Consider the following 17,153-nt stretch of genomic DNA (forward strand, 5'->3'; position numbering starts at 1 on the left):
TAGTATTTTAAGAGATCCTGACTGAGCATTTCCCCAAACAGATAAAAGACATGAACTATGACCAGCCCCAAGCAGATTAAATAAGAAGAAAACCAAAACCAAATGCTAGTAAAACTGCTACAAGTCAAAAACACAAGAGAAAATTTTAAACATAATCAGAGGAAAGAAGAGACCTATTTTCTTCAAAAGAGAGGAAAAAAAAAAACCCTGACAACTGATTTTTTAACAAAAGCCATGGAAACCACTGGTATCGTCCAAATTCTGAAAGAAAGTGACTGATGACTTAGGGTTCATATCCTGCTAAAATATTGTTCAAAAAAAGTAGAATAAAAGTATTTTCAGATAAATAAAAAACCATCATACTAAATTGAATGATAAAAAGTTTCAGACAGAAGGAAGAGTCTCCTAGAGAAGCTTGGAGATTAAGGAAGGAATTAAAATAATGCAAATGATGAATATTTGTAAAACCTAAATGAATAGTAACTGCATAAAATAATAATGTCTGTGGGGTTTTGAATGTAAATAGAATTAAAATTAACAACAAAAATAGCTTATAAAATTGGAGGGAGGTGACTGGTGTTGTTGTATTCTAATGTTGTAATCCCAGGTAACCACTAAAAAACAGTAAAAGAATGTAACAAGCTAACAGAATAGGGAAATAAAAAGCAAAATAAAATAAAATTTAAAAAGGCAACAAAGTAGAAAAAACAATTATAGAACAAATAGAATGCAAATAGTAAGATGATAGTTTTGAACCCAAAGGTAATTACATTAAATATAAATTTATTCCATTTAAAAGGATGGGTGATCAGAATGGATGAAAATATACAACTCACTGGATGTTGCTTATAAAGAGACAGTACAGAAAGTTTACAGGTGAAAGGTTGATACAAAGATATCTTGTTGAAGCACTAAACAAAAGAAAGTTTGTGTAATTATTACCATAAAATGTAAACATTATGAGGAAAATATTGCTAGGCATAAAGAGATTGATTTCATAATGATAAAAGGTTTAATTCTAAAAGAAGATATAAAAGTCTAAATTAGCATACAAATAATAACATAGCCTCAAAATATATAAACCACAACTTGACAGAGCCACAAGTAGAAATACACAAACTCATAATCATAGTGGATAATTGTATTGCTCTTCTCCTATAAACTGGTAGTACAAGCAGACTAACTTTCAGTAAAGATATAGAAGATTTCAACTACATAATAAACAATCAAGTCTTTAAAAGTTTCATATAGGGTATGTTCCCTTACCAGAGGGAATCAAAAACAAAATAAAATATAAAACAATATAAAAAGTCAAATCTCCCTTTATTTAGAAGTTGAATAAAAACTGGATCAAACAAATTATGATGTAAATCAGAAAATATTTTGAAAAATGCGACGTATGAAAACTTGTGTAAAGCATTGTTTAAAGGGAAATTTTTTTAACCTTTAATGAAAATGTTAAAAATAAAGTCAGGCTGAAAATCAATAATCCATGCTAGGAAATTAGAAAAAGGAACAACAAATTAAACCCATAAAAGACCAGAAAGGCCGAATAGTACTCTAAGTATTAAGTAAATAAATCTGTCATTGAAATTGTTTCCACAGAGTAAACCCCAAGACCATATGGCTTTATTTGTAAATTCTACCAAACATTTAAGGAGGAGATAAAACCAATCTTGCACAGACTTCTTCAGAAAGTAAGAAAAGATGGAAATCTTCCCAAATTGCCTTATGGGACTAGCATAATTTTGGTATTGAACCTGACAAAGACACTTATACAGAAGGAGAATTATAATATTTCTGTAAAAATTATAAACATAATATTAGTGGGGCACCTGGGTGGCTCAGTCGTTAAGTGTCTGCCTTCAGCTCAGGTCATGATCTCAGGGTCCTGGGATCGAGCCCCGCATCGGACTCCCTGCTCTGCAGGAAGCCTGCTTCTCCCTGTCGTACTCCCCCTGCTTGTGTTCCCTCTCTCGCTGTGTCTCTCTGTCAAATAAATAAATAAAATCTTAAAAACAAAAAACCCCCACAATATTAGCAAACCAAGTCCAGAGATTTGTAAAAAAGATATACATCACAATAATTTTGACTTATTCCAGGAATATAAGGATAGCTTAAAAGTAAAAAATCAATCAGTTATTTGCCACTTTTACAGAATAAAGGAAGAAAAATCAAAGGTTATTATTTATCTGTAATAGAGGAAGAGAAATTGTATGATAAAAATTCAGTATCTATTCTTGATTTTTTTAAAGATTTTATTTATTTATTTATGAGAGAGAGAGAGAGAGCACGCAGGCAGGGGGAGGAACAGAGGGAGAGGGCCAAGCAGACTCTACACTGAGCTCAGAGCCTGACACGGGGCCTGATCTCATAACCCTGAGGTCATGACCTGAGCCAAAATCAAGAGTTGGACACAACCAACTGAGCCAGCCAGGTGCCTCTCTATTCTTGATTTTTTTAAAAAAAATCTAAATAGACTAAGAAGAGAAGAAATCCTTTCTCAAGCTGATAAAGTTTATTCACAAATAATCTACTACGGCAGATAATGTTTTTAATGTTGAAATGTTGAAAGGTTTATACTAAGATCTGGAACACAGATGCCTATTATTACTATTTCTATGAATATTTTACCAATGCTAAGCAAAAAAATAAAAATTAAAGATTAAGGATAGGAAAAGAAGTAAAGTTTTCATTATTCCCAAACAGCTTGATTGTTTTCACAGAAAATCCAAAAGAACCTACAAATAAATAATTAGACATAATAAGTAAATTTATCCGGGTTTCTTAAGACATGGTAAAAAGAAATCAGTGGTAGTTTTCATAAGTATCAACAAATAGAAAGTGACATTTAAAAAATGTTTAATTTAGAATAGTATTGTGAGACATATACATCAATATCAAACATCAAAATGAAATTTAGAGAATATATGCGAAACCTCTCCACAAAGTCCAAAACAGATAGACTGTATTACTAAAAAGAAAGACTCAATATTATAAGATTTTCAGTTCTTCTCAAATTGATCTCCAGATTCAAAGCAATTCCATTAAAAATTCCAATGTATTTGTGTGTGGGTGTGTCATTAGACAGTCTGGTCTTAAAATTTCTATGGAAATATAAAGGGCCCAAATTAACCAAGACAAAATTGTCTTCAAAACTGAACAACAAATTTAGAGGATTTATACTGTTAGGCAGCAAGACTTTCTGTAAAGCTCCCATGATTGAGACAACGTGATACTGGACAAAGACAAAAGGACAAATAGACCAGTGGAACAAAGTAAGAGTTTGGAATAGACCCACACATATATGGATACTTATTAATGCCAAAGTTTACATTACAAAGCAGTAGGAAAAAGATGACCTTAAAGAAATGGCCCTGTGTCAATTAGGGATCCATATGGAGATAAAGTGAAATTGAACGGTGCTTCACATTATATCAAGCCAAGGAGTATCATAGGTATATATGGGAGTGGGGAAACAATAAAGCTTTTGAAAATTATATGAGAGAATATCCTGTTACTGTTGTGATAGGAAAATATTTCATTAAAGGAATGAAAAGGTGGAGAGGGGGGTGGGGGGATGGGTTAGCCTGGTGATGGGTATTAAAGAGGGCACATTCTGCGTGGAGCACTGGGTGTTATGCACAAACAATGAATCATGGAACACTACATCAAAAACTAATGATGTAATGTATGGTGATTAACATAACAATAAAAAATTAAAAAAAAAAGTTGATAGGATGGTTTCAGGGTTTGTTTTTTTTTAAATTTATTTTAATATTCCCAGGCAGTAGTTCAACTTCCAAGAGAGCTCTTTGCCGGAAAACTTGCTCTCTGTGTTCTTATTTTTCCTGTGAGGACTACTTGTGAGGATTACCTGGGCCACTGTGAGCCCTTCCTGCATGGCTGACACTCCTGCCAGACTTATTTCCACCGAGTCCTATAATAACCACTCCTTCCCTCCCAATCTTGGAAGTTACCTGAGTCACTCTTTTCCTTAAAAAATAAAGTTCCTAACCAACATATGTAGGGAAAGCTTTATTTTTTTTTAATTTAGACATTCTAAAAAATAAAATGGTATTTTATATCTGTAAAAAAAAAAAAAGGAATGAAAAGGCAAGCCATAAAATGGAAGAAGATACTTGCCTCCCATACAACTGAGAAAGGTCTAAAAAAAAATAGATAGTCCCATGGAATAATGGACAAGAGACTTGTTCAGGCAGTTTACAAAATAGGGTATCCAAATGGTCAATAATCAATCATATGTGTTCAAAAATATATACATGCGAATACTCATAAAAGCATTGTTTGTCATATCCAAAATTCAGAAATAAGGCAAATACCCATCAAGAGTAAAATGGATAAATTGTTATATATTCATGTAGTGGGATATTATACAATGAATAAAATGAATAAACCACAGCTACGTGCGATAACACAGATGAATCTCCAGCACAATGCTAAGCAAAAGAAGCTAAATTTAAAAGACTACCTATTGTAAATAAATGAATGAATGAATGAATGAATGAATGAATAACTGAAAAGCAGAAAAATAAATAACTGAAAAAAAATAACTGAAAGAAAAATATGAAAAATATGTCATTAAATAGACCATGGAAAGGACGTTTGTTTACAGTACAGGAGCTGAAACAAGAAGGCACAGCATCGCCATGTTCAGCCTCATCTAGGAACCTGTGCAATGGGGAACTCAAATTTTCCCCCACTTGGCGCATGTCTATGAAAAAGTGTCATGAGTACTGGCACCGTGTTTACAAATAAATTTAAGCAAGTAGGTGACTTTGCAAATATGAAATCCTTGAATAATGGTGATTGACTGTATATACATACATATTATAAATGGTGTCTTTGAAAATGTTTTTAATGAAGTGTTTAAAAGACTAGGCCTTAATAATTAGCAAAATGTAGGTAATTAAGTTTCTGTTGGAAAAACCAATTGTGTATTACGTTTTGTTTTTTTTTAGATTTTATTTGAGAGAAAGAGAATGAGAGAGAGAGAGCATGAGACGGGGGAGGGTCAGAGGGAGAAGTAGACTTCCCTCTGAGCAGGGAGCCTGATGCGGGACTTGATCCCGAAACTCCAGGATCATGACCTGAGCCGAAGGCAGTCGCTTAACCAACTGAGCCACCCAGGCACCCTGTGTATTACCTTATTAATAGAGTATTAATAATAATAAAGTGATAGCATTATAAGCTACTACAGTTTTTCTTCCTTAAAGAATACTTGTGTGGAAAAAAAATAATTGCATGAAAAGACTCTGAAAACCTGTGCATGACTAAACTCATTTTGAATAATTTTAACACTGAAAAGTTTTAGAAGTTTGAGTTATTTTAAAATATTGAATACTCCTTAAGTGTTATTCTTTAAGCTAAGATTCTTAATCTTAAATGATATTATATCTCCAAAAAGGAAAATTTAGGATTCCAGTGTTTGTTGAATAGTAAAAGATATTCTTTTTCCCAACCTTTCACAGTGATTGTCGTGAAGAAAAAATAAGGAAGCTCACACCTGGTGAAATGGATGAAATTCGAGAAATATTATCCAGAAATCTCTATCAAATCCGTCAGCGAGTGAGAACGATTTGTTTAGCCAAATGTTTCCTTGCCTCTGGCTAAAAATATGCCTTCTGATTTCATGCGACTCAGTTGTAGCAGAGGTCGCCCAACCATTACGGCTGCCTTTTGCATGTCCTACATCAGGCATCTTCTCTTTTCTGAGAGTTCTATCTTGTTAGGGTACCAATCCCTCTCAGACACCATGGGGAAAGCCTAGAGTCCCCCAGGAGTTCTGCTACTATGGAGATAAAAGCATTTGAGTTAACTAATTGTGGCTCTCTTTTAATTATTTTAATGAAATTGCTTTATAGCTTATAGAAAACTTATTAAAATATATTTAAATCTTTCTTGTTATTTGTAAAGTGCTATAGTTTCTTCCTTTAATGTATCTCCCAAGTGACTTCTTTCACTGCTGTTCCATTGTTTTTGTTTTTTTTTAATAAGGATTTTATCTATTTGAGAGTGAGAGAGAAAGAGAGAGCACAAGCTGGGGGCAGAGGCAGAGGGAGAAGCAGACTCCCCTCTGAGCAGGGAGCCAGATGTGGGGCTCGATCCCAGGACCCTGGGATCATGAGCTGAGCCAAAGGCAGCTGCTTAACCGACTGAGCCACCCAGGGGTCCCTGCTGTTCCATTGTTAACACTTCATTCTACAATTGGCTAATAATATAGCTAACATTTTGAGCGTGCATACAGTTGGCCATGGCCCACTGCAACATGTATTAACTCAATCCTCCAAGCAGTGTTACTATTGTTTCCATTTTATTTTTTTTAAGATTTTATTTATTTATTTGAGAGAGAGAGAATGAGAGATAGAGAGCACTAGAGGGAAGAGGGTCAGAGGGAGAAGCAGACTCCCTGCTGAGCAGGGAGCCCAATGGTGGGACTTGATCTCAGGACTCCAGGATCATGACCTGAGCTGAAGGCAGTCGCTTAACCAACTGAGCCACCTAGGCGCCCACTATTGTTTCCATTTTATAGATGAATAAATTAAGGTACAGTGAGGGGGGAGGTGTCACACAGTCCACACAGTATGTCAGGAGACTTCCTCACTCCTGTTGGGGTCATTTCTATGTATGGGGTCCTTGCGGGTCTCCCCAAAGGCTGTCCTCATTCCATTACTCATTACTGTTGTTCCGCATTTTCCCTACAGCACCTTTTTTTTTTTTTAAGATTTCATTTATTTATTTGACAGAGAGCTAGCAAGAGGGGGAACACAAGCAGGGGGAGTGGAAGAGGGAGAAGCAGGCTTCCCGTCGAGCAGGGAGCCCGATGCGGGGCTCCATCCCAGAACCCTGGGATCATGACCTGAGCCGAAGGCTCCCTGCCTTCCTAGAAAAATATATATTTATTCTATCAGAAAATGAACTTGATTACTAATTGCAATTCATTTTAGGAAACTTATAAAACTAAAAATGTATGCCATGTGCAGCCCTGGTTTAGAAATTTTACTGCTTCAAATACTAGCACGTGGTTATTGCTGGTTCTAGCAGCAGCTTTTTCCAGTTTGACAACCCAGTTGAAAAGAAGTGTTAGGTAATCAAAAGGACATGGCACCACCAAGTGGCCCAAAGTGGTTTGTTTTTACACCAGTAATTCCTATTCAGTAGAGAATGTATAAAGATAAATTGTATTTTTGCCCCAGCTTTAATGATGGCTAAATACATACAAAGTAGTTCAAGGTAGATAGAAGTGCTTGATAAATTCTATCATTCTTTCGATTTATGAAGATCACACTTTGCAGTGAAAAATAACTTACAGACTTTTATTAGAAGACAAGTGCTTTCAAACTTGGAATGAATGTCAACTTTTTTTTCCACGCATGTTAACTTTTATGCTTTCTATTTATTTTTCTGCTCTGCACATTCGTTAAGTGCCTTACTCAGGTGCAAAGCCAAAGCAACATAGTAACATTTTGGGATCTCTAGGGTAGCAATCAGTTCTTGCAAAATGTCTCTTGTGTTCTCATTTCAGACTTTGTCCTACAACAGACACAATCTGACAACTGACACAAGTGAGCGACAAGCCAAGGAGATTCTAATCAGACGGAGGCACAGTTTGCGAGAAAGTATCAGGAAAGACAGCAGTTTAAACCAGGATCGCAGGGTAACTGCTGTTTGTTACCATTTGTCTGTCTACTCTTGGAGGAAGGCTTCCAAGAGTAGAGCCAACAGCCATTCTGGAGGCCCTACTGACAGAATGGCCGCTGAGGGTTGATTCATGGGAATTCCGGGACACAAAGTATAAAGGCTTTCTAGATGTTTCTAGAACATCTGTTGTATTCCAGGCACTGTTGTAGGCACTTGAAATATGTTGGTGAACGAAACAGACCAAGATACCTTTGCTTGTCGAATTCATAGTCTAGTGGGGGAGAAGGTGCCTGGCAAGGGAATGCGTTACCCATTATGTTAGTAGGCAGTGAGTGCGATGGAGAAAAACAGTGCTTGAGGAGGGAGACTGGGAGGACAGGAAAGGGTCAGTCAAGTTGCAAATCTGAACACCATGGCTGCACCAAGCTACATTTGGAAAGTCTAATTTGATCTCCCCAGGGAGAGGTTGCAGCCCAGAGATGGGCAAGCTGCTTGTGCTGCAACTGTAGAATCGCAGCAGCCGGAGGGCTGCGAGTGTCCACCTTTTCACTTGGCGCAGGGCACTGTCACCAGACAAGGAAAATCATTTTTAAATGACATTACGATTGATTTCACACAGCAGACATTGCATCTTAGTATTATTTTTTTAAGTATAATTGACACACAAGTTTGCATTAGTTTTAGGACTGCATCTCATTTTTATTTATTTATTTATTTATTTATTTATTTATTTATTTATTTATTTAAGATTTTAATTTATTTGTTAGAGAGAGAGAGCACAGAAGCAGGGGGAGGGGCAGGCAGAGGGAGAAGCAGGCTCCCGCTGAGCAAGGAGCCCGATGCCAGGACTCCAGGATCATGACCTGAGCCGAAGGCAGATGCTTAACTCACTTAGCCACCCAGGCATTCCTGGATTGCATCTCATTTTTAATAATATTCTGTATTGGGTCGTCAGAGAGCAAAATGGTAATATGTGAACAAGGAGATTATTATTTTTTTTAATGTGAAAATGTGGCAGAGCTGATGAAGAGTTAAAGAAAGTAGAGATTATGGCATTTGAATTGTCAGCCAATTAGCTTTGGTAATACTTTTCATTCTATCATTTTCAAGACTCACTAAAGTAATTAAAACTTAAACATGCTACATTTTTCATATATTTTCTTTCTATATGTATAGGTTCTATTTCTTTTTTAGTAATACTCCTATAAATAGGTGTCTTTATAGCTTCTCTTTAAGAAGACTCAATGGTTTTCATTATTATTTCATTATTCTTATTTCTAATGGTCCCACTTTATTTTCATTTTCCTTAATACTGATTTCTATTACATTTTAGAAGAGATTTCGTTGTTTTAAGTGAAATAATTATTGCATGGAGCTTTATTCACCATCCCCACAGCTCCTCACAAAGTAATTTCGGAACAGAGAAGTATGATTTTAATTTTTAACATCAGGGTTTGACATAAGATTTTAAATTTCTGATACACAATAAATGACATCTGCATAGTCTAAATAAGATTTTCCATGTTTTCCACAGGCTTCCACTTCAACCTCTCGATATTTGTCCTTACCCAAAAACACAAAGCTTCCAGAAAAGCTACAAAAGAAAAAGAACATGTCTAATGCAGGTAATGAATTCAGTTGGCGCAGAATGAGTAAATTTATCTACTAAGGTTCATAAAATAGAGAATTTCCCCATTCTTTGTCTTCATTAAGGATAATGAGGTTAATGATTTGCAAGTCTAAAATAAGACTGTGGTGACTTATTAGCATCGTAAGCTTTTTGGATGGAGCTTCTGTACACATTAAAAGTAACTGAGTCCATTATTTTCCCATAATAATTCTACTGGATATAGCACAAGCAAATGCTGTTACCTGTGCTTAGTGAACAGGTAAACAGAAAGTTGTAAATTTGCAAAGGTATATTTAAATTTTTACAATTTTCATATATTTTCATACAGGCAGCCATAAATTTTACTTCTGCCCCAAATCATTAAAGCTTTGGCATATAAAGTCTAATATCTCTTGATTTAATGATAATCTTCATGTAGTCTCCAAGCCATTTTCTGTGAACCCCAGAGGACGTATATTAGGATACCATGTTATTAAAATGTGGGATGTAAGAGCCCCCCCCCTTTATTTTTGGTTGTTTATTTAAATAAGCAAGAAGAGGAAAGTCTGATGATGGCTGGTGGTGATGGTGGTGAGATGAGAAATGAGAAGGGAGGCCGGGCAGCACTGAGTACTTAGGGCAGGGCCATGTCACCAGCGCGCGTCCACGAGAATCTCAGCTCCCACCAGCTGTCCTACCCATCGTTCTCTAGAACCTGAATTTTGACAACTAGCTAGTTCTTAATCATGTGTCCCATCTTACGGTCCCATTGTTTGGAAAGTGCATATTGGTGTTTCATCTCTTTTATGAAAATAAAAAGGAGATAAAGAAGGTTGTCTCTGAGATTCCAGATCAAGTCACAAGTTTTCATAATAGCAGCTAATTGCTGCTCTTTCTGTGTGCCAATCACGGAGCTGAGCCCTCCTGGAAGCGTTCTGCTGGGGCAGGTGGGAACCCAGTGCTGCTGCTGCTGCCTGAGACACTCACTTTGCTAGCCAGCTCCACCGCTCACTAATACCTCTTGAACTTCAGTGACTTCCCCTGGCAAATGGGGGATTGTGAGGATTAAATAGGTGAATGCATTTAAAAGTGCTTATTATCATGACAGTAAGCCCTTCAACGTGGGTGTGAGCATTCAACATTAAGGCCCACAGAGATCATGCCTCATACCCAGGTCTGGGAGCTAGAGGTAGTGAGCCCTTTGACGCCCCCTGCCCAGCCCCCAGGGCCCGAGGGCGCAGCAGGTGCTGGGCCTACTCAGGCACTGCTGAGTCACCTACAGTCCCTTCTCTCTAAAATGCTTGCCCATGTTGTCCTTCTTTTGCTCTGTGGCAGGCGGCAATAGCAGCGACTCAGAGACAGACGCTGGGACCACCGTCCTCAATTTGCAGCCCCGAGCAAGGCGCTTCTTGCCAGAACAGTTCTCAAAGAAAGCCCCACAGTCCTATAAGATGGAATGGAAGAACGAGGTAGACGTTGATTCCGGACAGGGGCAGCCTTGTACCCCTCCAGCTCCCCACAGCAAAGAGGGGGGCACCCCAATCCCAGGCGTGCTGCGGCAGCCCCTTCTCTCCAAAGGCCAGTTTGGCCCAGTGCAGGAAGACCGTGGGACTGAAGGCGTCCGACCCAAGCCGCCACCCAGGCTGGTCCGGAGGGCATCGGAACCTGGCAACCGGAAAGCCCGATTTGGAAGTGAGAAGCCTTAATGGAAATGGCCAAAGCAGGCCTGGGGTGACTGACCCGGCATGGCTGGGGCTTGTTACGCTGAAACCTGACACAACAGTGGGATCCATTTAATACCCTCTATGCATCTAAATACTTTCTTTGGGTAGTAGAGTCATGCCATTGATTGACGGGATGAATGCTTAACCCAAGAGGAGGAAAATCAAAGAAAAAAGCCCCATAAAATGCCTTTTATGACTTCTCGCTAAGAGTTGTATTCTTTGTAAGCCTAAAGAAAAAAAATTGTGTGCCTTTATTGAACTTGAATGACAGAACTTGAAATTTTGAACACACCCATGTTGGTGAAAATTTTAATATATACATACATGCCTCAAATTTTATTTATGGAAACCTATGTATATCTGTAATCAGTTTTTAAGCAAAGGGCGCTAAAAATGCTCCACGTCTTTCCAAGGCGTAAAGGAGGATGGTGGGCCATCTGCTTGGAGTCAAGGTGTTTCCCCATTCTGAGCTGATCAGCAGTAGGTAAAGGGAGAACACAGCATGGAGCAGGGATGCCTGGTGAGCTCAGCCTGCGGAGGCAGTCAGAACGTCTGGGCAGATGAGGAGGCCTGGCTCCCAGAGCGCAGATTCCCGTGAAATAATGAGTCATCTGGATTTAATTTGTTCCTCATGCTACCGTGCATTTGAGGGTGACTGAGAGATTCCATCTCTCGTTTGTGTTTGGTGCAAAGAGAAAGGCTGTGTGGGAGACACGACGTAGGACAGACTCGGTGGCAGCTTTTGATGAAGTTCCAACGTGTGGGCCTCATGTTGTATGTGGGAAGACAAGGCTGCACCTGCTTACAACTTGTTGGCAGGTTTTATATTGTGCAATACTGGAAGGAGGATGCAGAAGATTCCCTTTCATGCCCATCTATGACTACCTGCTTTAGAATTTTTCTGTAGAACATTCTAGAACTTTGAAAACAGGTCAGAGGCTCCAAGCAGACAGTTTATATAAACAGTATTCCAATGTTTAACAAATTGGTGAGAGTTCAGGTTTTGAAATTTATTCAGGAAGCACTTTGGAGAATATAGGAGTTCTATTTTTGTTTTTTTTGCACTAGTCTGTAATTTGTTACCTTTCCACCCTCAATAAAGTAGTGACTCAAATTCTTAATATAAAAATGGATTCTACTCATATGAGTACTTTTTAAAAGTACAGCGGAAAGTGGAATATAATCATTAAAGATTAATATTTGAATTTCCATCTTAAACTGAGGTTTTATTGGCTTTTCCCTCCGCCCCCCCAAAAAATCTCCTCTTTAAAACTGGATTGGAATAAGACTCGAAATGTCTGGGTTTAAATGCAAATGAGGCCATGCATATAGGCCCCTGGGTGCACACTGGGGATATAGCAAAGGATACAAATGACCACAGTATTGTTAGTGGGAAAACATGAATGAATTAAACAGGAAGATTCTGTACTCAGAAATCCCCAGGGCTGCTTCTCTTATCCCCTTCCTTTATCCTCACTGATGGGGAGAAATAAATCTACCCTTTCTCTCATCTTCTACAGTCTTGGAATACTGCTAGATCATTGGGCGTGAGGCAGAGGGAAAGGTAAACATACAAGGTACAAGTTCATGAAGAGCACAATTTCCTTCCCAAATTCTTCCACGTTGATCAGTGGAGAGCAGGATAGACACCATTTGAAAACTGTAAGCTTAGGACTCTGTGCCAAATACCTTAATTTTACATGAAAATATTTATATAAAAATATATATATATTTCATCTGCTGAAAAGAAATTGACTTTTAACTTAGAATTTTATTATAGGATATATAGTGATCAAGAGATGGGATGTATATTTTTGAGAATGCCAGGAGTAAATTTTTAGAACTTAATGAAAAGAAAGGTTAAAGTGGAAAATGACCTTAAACATAAATTTCCTGATTTTTCCTGGTGTCCTAGAATAATAAATATTATAATGAGTCTAATTTTCCGGAACCAAAGGAGAAAACATGAAAGTTTTTATTAAATTTCTTCTTGTTAAGCAGGTAGACCAAATTCAGCTTGCACTGATTAAAAGTCAATAATTTGGTTGACATTGTGTAAATTAAAAAAAAAAAAACAAAACACTTGTGTCATCTTACCAGTTTAATTTTTTCTTGTTGAATGACAAAAGCAATGAAAAATAAATTTGACTTCATTTCGCTTTTTCTCTATACTTTCTTTTCTTCAAATAAAATTAAGTTCTAGACACTATAGGAGAGAATATGAAACCCTATAAATATCAAAAGTCTAAATTTTCTGTACTACAGACATCTCCAACCCTTTGTAAATGACTCCTCTAATTCAAGCAATACTTGATCCAACCAGAGTTCCAGTGGGACTATAGAATTCTGATGGGTCTTTGGTATTTGTTGCAACAAATTTGACTTGAACTACCTGTAAGTGCACAGTCTAGGCTTATTTCTTTACCTGTAATGCTAAGGGCTGACTGTTGGGAACAGGCCAGTTAGTAAACAACTAGAAAGTGGCTCCAAAGTTCGAAACTTTTAAAAACATGTGCGTTTTGTGTATAAGCCCCCAGAATATCTGGGATGAAATTCCCTTTGGCTTTTACTAAGCCTTGTAGTGGGGGAGGGGAGTGTTTACTTATATAAAGAGCATAGAGAAGTTATTTATTACATGTCTCAGTGTGTTTTCCATTTGTCGTGCTGCCCAAATCATGTTTATGTTAAAACTGGCATTTTATAAACAAGTGTGAGAACTGTAATATTTTGTTAGTTCAAAGTTCACACTTGACTTTCTTCTCTGAAGAGTGATTAAAGAGATTTGTCTGGTTGAAGTAGGTACTGGCATTATCTGCCCAAGCCTGAACATTGTATGTTGATTCCTTTTAAGATGAACGAGAAACGCTCAGGACTCAACTGTCTGATGATCTGAGATTTTGTATGTGTGCGTGTGTGTGTGTGTCTGTCTAACTTTTAGAGCAAAACGTGTAGCTTGCTGGTACTTTGTATCTGACATCTTAACCAGGCCCTTTCTTCAATCTACTTGTAAGGCAGAGAGAGCCCCATCTGGGTAACTGCTGCCTGGCTGTGACCACAGCTCTTTGTTCAAGAGAAGGGACACCTCCCTTCAGATTTTTTTCCAATGTCATTCAGTCCACACGTGGCTGACCCCCTCAAACGTGGTCACCCCCTGCAGCTGTGCGGACGAAGCACCCACATGGTTAGTTTTGAACGTCTTCTTTAATGTTGCAATGGTACATGGTTTTTGGATCTCTTCTGTCTTCTTTCTACAGTTTTTTCAAAGAAAATTCTATTTTACTACCTCTAAAAATAGTCGAGAAATTGTGGTCAGTTCTCTTACCTGTCTGCTCAGAGAAATAGGAGTTTCTATGTGTAGAGTTAATATATCTGCTGTCAATGGATTATCGAATTTTCAATCTGCACAGCATATTGATGACTTTGAATGTCTGAGAACCGACTTCAGGGGTTTTAGGTCACAGAGGTCTCATGGGGATCTGTTATCCTTGTATTGTGTGGTATGGAGAAATGAGATGCCCAGGAGATAGAATGCCAGACATCTCGGCGGTGACTTTTCTCATTTTCACTACTGTAACAAAATGCCCTGAATTAAACATGCAAATGTTTTTCTCCCCTGTTGTGTCAGGGGATCCTGTTATGTCATCACTACACGACGTGGTAACAAAATTTGTAATTTAAATGAGGGCTCTCTGCATCCAGAGTTTGGTAACTCTGCTTGCCCAACAGAAATTTTATGTATGTATACCAACAAGGAATTTTTCTTGGTTTCTGTGAAATGTACAAAAGTCTATGTTAAATCAGTATGGAGTGGAAACATTTAATGGAATAAACATAAATGAAATTAATCACTATGGAGAAAATAATGCATCACAAGAAACCAGTACAGCCCCCCCATTTCCGATTTTTACATTTGTATATCAAAACCATTCTCATGTGTGCTAAAATGGGGTCATGATAGCTGGAATTTGTGAAAGGTAAGAATTTAAGAGTATTACAAATTTCAGTTGCTTTAGTTTCAAATACACATAATATCTCAAACAGGGCTAACATTGTTAACTGTATTAAAGAAGTGTAATGAAGATTATAACTGGTCCATTAATTTTCTCTATGTAAACAGATCCTTGTAAAGGCTTCAAAGATCATGCATGCTCTGGAATATTAAATGCTGCCTTCCCAAGCCAACTCAAGCAAGACAAGTTAGGTGAATGCCATCCACTGTCTTACCAAATGGTCTGCAAAGATTATGCAGGGTTCTGGACCAACATATCAAATTTTTAGGTTTTCACTAACATAGTTTTTGGCACCTGCTCAACACCGTTTACTGTACTTGCTACCACAATTATGTACCTCTGACTGTTGGGCATCCAGTTCAAGTCCTTACCTTTAGCTGGAAAGTTAGTTTGAAGGTGTTACAACTTGACATACTTTATCATTTTGTTCATTCCAAAAAGATGGCACAGTGAAGATGCTCTGAAGGTGACCAGGAGAAAACGCTCACCCTTCTCTGGGTCATGACCACCTGGCACTGTCAGAAATTGGCTTATGATTCCCGGGCCTATGTTTCAGCCCACCTCACAGACCAAGGCAAGCCTGGAGCATGCACCCATTCACGTGCCCTCAGATCCAAGGGCCAGGCCCCATAGCGGCAAATGCATTTATTACATCAGGTTCATTCTGGATAGTTCACGTGGTTTCAGTTTCTTTAGGCAAACTCAGGATAGGTTTAACTGGGTAAGCTATCACACGAAAAAAGAAATTCTCAGTCTGGGTAAGCACCTGAGTCCCAGCGATTCAAAATGGGAGAGATTCTTTGATAAGCCTAAAGAAAGGTCATCTCCTATTCAATGTTGTAAACTGCAACTATTAACAGGTATTTCAACTATTTTTCCCTCCACAGCGTATGCTTTGGAAAAAAGGATTTTTATTTATCAGTATAGTTTAAATCAAGGCTGATCAAAATACATTTTTTTATTCTAACAACGTCCTTAGTCCACTTTTATGCTATAGTTTATGCTATATAATTATGGGGAATAATTAACACCTCCTTCCTTAATGTTTATAATTATCTTTTCCCTTCGAGGAACAGCGCAAGCTGTTTGAGACTATCCAATTCCAAATTAAAATCAGCATTATTTCTTAAAATGTACTTAATCAGGAAAACAGAAGTTGTCTGTATTGTCTTCGCACAAGCTGTCTGTAAAGTGGTGAGTTTAGAATGATCTGTTTGGGAAAAATGAGAAACCTAAAGTAAAATATTGTGTTAAAATAAGTTAGTATTTGTGTACCTGATTAAGTAAAAAATAAATCCTACTGATGAGATGTCAAATTAAAACAATTTGCTTGCCAAAGATGTGCAGTAAATTTCAGATTATGTATACATTTGGTATTAGCATATGGTTTTAAAAGCCAAAAGCTTGTTCTTACTATTAAGACGTATTTTAGCATAACTGGAGGTTAACATTTTCAAGAGATTCTGGACCCTGACTTAACGTCAGGATCAGGACTTAAATCAGGATACAGCAATAGCTCCTAAAAATTACCAGAATAAATAACACTTTGCTACAATTTTTAAAGGGATTGTATTATTAAAGAAAATTATTACCATGTAGCTGGCAAGTTCTTCGGGAAAAATTAAATTTTAGGACAGAAAAACAATTTTTTCAGTCCATCACCCTGTTCTGAGAAGAGCTACCTTATACATCATCCTGGCTAGATCTGTGGGAATCTTACTTCAGAAACTTCTGAGAGGCTAAGGTTTCCTGGGGATAGAGGGCACGGGGAATCACCATGCTGGCTTTTGCTATACATTCTAAATAAAAAGCTATCCTCTTATAGCAGGTGCCCAAAAGCCTGAAATTTCCCTTAAGGGGCTTGACTCCCCCGCCCCCACAGGTGTCTACATCTCTTATAGAAGTGTCCTTGGGAAAAGACGTTTTCTTAATATTCAGAACATGCAGAGAACGAACTCTCATAAATGCCCACACATGTTCTCTGCCAGCTAACAGAACGGGGAAGGAGGCCTCAACACTCATTACCAGCTAACCTTGCCTGAGCTCTGCCCGGACCAGACACCTGGGCGTCACCCACAGCCTGTCCAGTGTCTCCCCGGAGGTCACAAGCTGCCAGTCCCCAGGCCTTTCAGATTTTGTGCCCCACCT

The 17,153-nt window shown here is 37.9% G+C and overlaps 1 protein-coding gene across 1 annotated transcript in view; it reads left to right on the plus strand.

The window, feature by feature from the left end:
• Positions 1-10,977, plus strand: part of SLC9A2 (solute carrier family 9 member A2) — a 94,808-nt gene extending 83,831 nt beyond the window's left edge. The window contains exons 9-12 of the mRNA XM_028104033.1: positions 5,493-5,589; positions 7,547-7,678; positions 9,197-9,287; positions 10,607-10,977. Of these exons, the coding sequence (XP_027959834.1) occupies positions 5,493-5,589; positions 7,547-7,678; positions 9,197-9,287; positions 10,607-10,977 (691 nt within the window). The remainder of the gene's footprint in view (positions 1-5,492; positions 5,590-7,546; positions 7,679-9,196; positions 9,288-10,606) is intronic.
• Positions 10,978-17,153: the final 6,176 nt, after the last annotated feature.

Source organism: Eumetopias jubatus, unplaced genomic scaffold (genome assembly GCF_037043125.1).
Source record: "Eumetopias jubatus isolate StellerSeaLion01/CBP00866 unplaced genomic scaffold, mEumJub1_p1.0 scaffold_9, whole genome shotgun sequence".
Lineage (NCBI taxonomy): Eukaryota > Metazoa > Chordata > Mammalia > Carnivora > Otariidae > Eumetopias > Eumetopias jubatus.